The 4,711-nt window shown below is 54.0% G+C and overlaps 1 protein-coding gene across 1 annotated transcript in view; it reads right to left on the bottom strand.

Moving 5' to 3' along the window:
• The window catches only part of LOC114579729, a gene marked incomplete at its 3' end in the record, with an annotated part of 9,059 nt that extends 4,991 nt beyond the window's left edge, over nucleotides 1-4,068 (bottom strand). Inside the window, exon 1 of the mRNA XM_028695311.1 lies at nucleotides 5-4,068. Within this exon, the coding sequence (XP_028551144.1) occupies nucleotides 5-4,068 (4,064 nt within the window). The remainder of the gene's footprint in view (nucleotides 1-4) is intronic.
• Nucleotides 4,069-4,711: the final 643 nt, after the last annotated feature.

The following is a 4,711-nucleotide window of genomic DNA, read 5'->3' as shown; positions in this document are numbered from 1 at the left end:
TAACAGAGACAAAAAAGAGGGAGGAACATCGGTAATATTACAGTTATCCCAATAAAAGTCACCAAAGCAAGCCATATGAGCACAAAAATCAGCTGGTGCATTACTAGCCCGAGGAAGATGCTGGAATAGGACTTGGCGGAAGTCCAGAAGGAACGTAAGATCAGGTCCCTCGGTCTGAAGGTGAAGCTTATTGAGCCGATCGAAAGAAGACTGCAGCCACTGAATCGCATTGTGAGAATCGCCCTCAATAATGATGCCGTCAAGGTCGTACATCCACCCTTGGACGGACTCCTGGAGTAGCAGGCCCGCCGTGATCTCAGCACGCGTCGCATCCCACTGTTCCACTTTCTTACCCACAGCAAAGAGAAGCCTTCCAAGGTGATCCCGAGCCACCATACCGAGACCAGCCACAGCATTGGGTTTAACAGACGCATCCACATTAAACTTAACCCACTTCGGAGGGGGGGCACACCAAAGTCTGTTCGGAGGCAGCCCAAAGGGCTGAGAGGTGTGCCATTGCTCCATAGCCGGCGAAGAATAAGGTTTAGGCTGCATGGCCAGCACCGTGGCCGCAATAACCGTCGGCGTACCAAAGGACCGCCCGTGGCTCTTGTCGTTCCTTGCCCGCCAACACTGATAGATAACACAGCAAAGCAGTCTACCCGAGCTCGGGTTGTTGCTGGCCGAATGGGCAAGGCCCTCGAGCAAACAGTTCCAGGAATTAAATTGGGGAATGAAGAACCCCCATCCATTCAAGATATTCAAAGTGAGCTCCAGCGTCCCGCAATGGACAGCCAAGTGTTCCGTCGTCTCAGGCCGATTACATCCCCAAGGGCAATCCTCAAGGTCGGTCAGCCCCCTCCGCTTAAGCCAGGTGTTCGTTGGGACAGCATCCAGAAGCAGCCGCCACCAAAACATATGCTCCCTCGGGTGGAGCTTGAGTTTCCGCAACCAAAGATATTGATAAGACATCTCCCCGATCGTCGCCTTATAGGCCAAAGCCGTGACCGTAGTACCAAGGGGAAGATTAATGAGTTCCGGTCTATCAATGCCAAGCTCTCCCCGCGCAAGGTTTTCAATAATATGATTACCCAAAATTTCCCCAAAATATTGGAGGACCAAAGCAGCCCGCCACCTCCCTTGCTCATCAAATAAGTCCCGGACAGTGCAATCCTCAACCGCTTCAATGTCAACAAAGGTCGGCCAGTTCGCCAAACTCCTATTGGTGATCCATGCATCATGGAGCACACTTATGTCCGACCCATTGCCAACATGCCAATAGATGATCGGACGGAGGGCCAGCGCTCCGTCCTGGAGAATTTTCCATGTGCAGGACACATTCCGCCCGTCCTTAGCGCACCACAAATTTCTACCATATTTCGCCGTGACCGTCCTAGCCAAGAGGGAATTACCGTTGCGGAGGAAGTCCCAAGCCAGTCTCGCCCGCAGCGGTCCCTGCCATGTGCTAGACGCATGAAAACCGAGCCCCCCATGCGACATAGGGCGGCAAAGCTCCTTCCACTGAACATAATGAAGGCCTCGTTTGTTCGCATCCTTCTGCCATAAAAATCTCCTCGCCATCCGCTCAATAGTGTCACGGACACCCTTGGGGATCACGGTGTGAGTCATTAGGTACATGGGCGTAGTAAGCAGAGCGGTGCGGATAAGAGTGGAGCGACCCGCAAGGGATAGATGGCGTTTACCCCACACGTTCACCTTCTCAGTAACCTTGCCAACCACTTTGGCAAAATCAGCAGCCACCAGCCGCCTCATAGCAAGCTGCAGCCCGAGATACTCCAAGCACTGCACCCGGCGGAAATCCAGCTCCCTCGCAATCCTCCGCTGCTTCCACAGCGGGCATTTCTTACTGAAGAGGACGGCCGATTTCGCACAATTGATCCGCTGCCCCGTCCAGCCGCAGTAATTGTCCAGCACCTTTTTAATACACTTCGCATTGCTCCCATTGGCCTCCGCAAAGACAAGAACGTCGTCCGCATACAAGAGATGCGAAATAATAGGGGCCTGGCGAACAATCCGAACCCCAAGCGTCTGCCTGTGCTGGGAAATAGCCTTCGTAAGGAGCTCCGAGCAGAGGATGAAAAGGTAGGGCGACAGTGGGCAACCTTGCCGAAACCCACTCGCACCATTAATCCAGTCGGTCCTGCAGCCATTGATTAGCAATTGAAATTTTGGGAAAGAGATGCAACGGATTACCCAAGTAATAAACTGCTGCGGAAAGCCCATGATCATCATCACCCGTTCAAGAGTATTCCACGCCATGCAGTCGTAAGCCTGTTCCATGTCCACCTTAAGTGCCATAAGCCCCGCCGCCTTAGTTGAATGCTGAAAGTTACAAATAATTTCCTGGGCAAGCAGCCCGTGCTGCGAGATCGAACGGCCAGGGACGAATGCCCCTTGCTCCTCCCCGATAATGCCGGCAAGCACCGGCTTCATCCTCCCAACAAGAATTTTTGCCACCACTTTATATAGGGATTGGCAGAGGCTAATAGGGCGGAACTTAGCCGGGCTGTCCGCATTCACCACCTTAGGAATAAGGATGATAAGCGTCTCCTTCCAGTGAGCATCCATAAAGTTGGTCGTAAAGAAGTCTCGGATGGCATCCACCACCTCAGATTTGATAAGGTTCCAATAAAATTTGAGGAACGACGTCGTAATGCCGTCGCGCCCCGGGGCACGGTTGTTACCCATGCCACGGACAACCTCCCAAATCTCCTCCTCCGTGACATCCGCAACGAGCAGATCGTGGAAGTTGTCTGGGATCCCATCATTCGCCGCAAAGGTCGGCCAGCCAACCAGACTGGTGTCCCGAGCACGCCACTTATCCTTGAAGAAATTAAGAAATGCCTCATTGATATTGTCCGGATCACTGACCACCCGGCCATCCTCCATTACAATGTTGCTGATGCGATTCTCCCGCCTTCGGCCAGAGGCGGCAAGATGGAAAAAATGGGAATTAGCATCCCCCTCCTCCAGCCATCGAGTCTTGGCCCTTTGACGCCACCAGATAGTAAGTCTGGTCAACGTGTCATTAAGCTCCCCAATGCACCGCCTAAGTTCCGCCTCTTGCTCCTCATTCAACCCCGCCGGGGCACAATCCAGCTCCTGGAGATCAAGAATTCTGCGTTCCAAAGCTGCTTTCTGGCTGGTTAAGTCCCGAACCCGGTGCTTGCTCCAATGAAAAAGTGCCCGAAGCGTCCGGTGGCATTTACGATTGATAATCTCCGCGGGCGAGCCAAAATCATTTCTCCGCCAGCTCTGCCAAACAACACGCCACGAGCTGGGAAAGGTAGTCCAAACATCCTCAAAACGGATCCATTTCTCCATCTTAACAGGACTACGCACCGTAAGAGTGAGCAGCAACGGTGAGTGATCCGAAGCCACCCTGCCCATGTGCCTAACCGTGGCAAACGGGGCAATCCGCAGTCCATCCGAGCTCATAAGGACGCGGTCCAAGCGAACCCAAATGCGACTGTTCCCCTCTTTATTATTAGTCCAGGTGTATTTCGGTCCCACAAAGCCAAGATCATGCAAGTCATTACAGCCCATGAACTCCATCATTTCGGCCACGCCAGCCGAATGGGTGACCCGCTTACCGCCCTTCTTCTCAGACTGGTCAAGGCACACATTGAAGTCACCCCCCACAAGGATAGGGGTGCCCGAATCACAAAAGGAACTGACAAGCTGCCATAACTCCCGCCGGCGAAGATAATCCTTATTGGCATAGACTACCGCAATAGTCCATCTTTGTCCCCCCGGAAGTGAAAGGGCCCCCACCACAACCTGCTCGTCGGCCGCCAGCACCTGAAAGGTCGCGAGGTCACGCCGCCACAGCACCAAAATACCGCCAGACTTACCCACCGAAGGCAAGTGGAAGAAGTCCCAGCGCGTCCCAATGAGGCGATCAACCTCAGAACGCTCCAAATTCTCAACCTTAGTCTCAACAAGGCCAATGAAGTGAATGTCGTTGTCACCCACCAGGTGACGCAGGTAGTTACCCGTACACTTCTTCCGGGCCCCCCTGCAATTCCAGAATAGGGTCGAAGACATTAAGCAACCATAGGGGAAGCGTCCCCGCCGCTTATAGGTGTGTTTCCGTCTTTCCGTCGCTTCCGCGGGGCCTCCGCAATTGGCCCCAAAGCTTGTAGTTCTTTATCAAAATGGGCCTTGGACGCTCCCAGCTTAGGCCTAGCAGGCCGCCGGCTGGACTCCCTGGATATCCCGGCCGAGAACAACAATGGTTCCGAAAGCCCAGGCCGCTTATCCCCCTTGCTTGGTCTGAAGTTCTCCTTCAATCGCACCGCACTCGGTGCCATAACTTCCTTTAGGTTGACTTGAGTTGGGGTATTCTCCCCAAGGGGCAACTTACCCACCGGTTCAGCCTTCTTCAGTGGTTTCTTTCCCTTCCTCGGGGCCACCAAATTCCAAGCGCCAAACAATTTCTCATCCTCAGTCAAGCCAGACAAGCCATCGGTTGACTCCCCATTGGATGTACTCGGGGTTGCGTCAGACTCCTTAGTGCCCAGAGGCTCAGCAGGCTTAGCCACCATACCCGTGTCTGGTCTGCTCGCCCGAGCCGGAGGGCAGGGCGTGATCATGCCAACCACCGCGCTCTCCGCACTGGTTGGGGATTTGCCACTAGCAGCTGGGCTACGTCCCTCTCCACGAGGCTGGGTCCTCCCAATTCCTCCCA

This window comes from Dendrobium catenatum, unplaced genomic scaffold (assembly GCF_001605985.2).
Source record: "Dendrobium catenatum unplaced genomic scaffold, ASM160598v2 fragScaff_scaffold_71, whole genome shotgun sequence".
NCBI lineage: Eukaryota > Viridiplantae > Streptophyta > Magnoliopsida > Asparagales > Orchidaceae > Dendrobium > Dendrobium catenatum.
The sequence above is the reverse complement of the archived record's forward strand: the minus strand, read 5'-3'. Positions and strand labels throughout refer to the sequence as shown.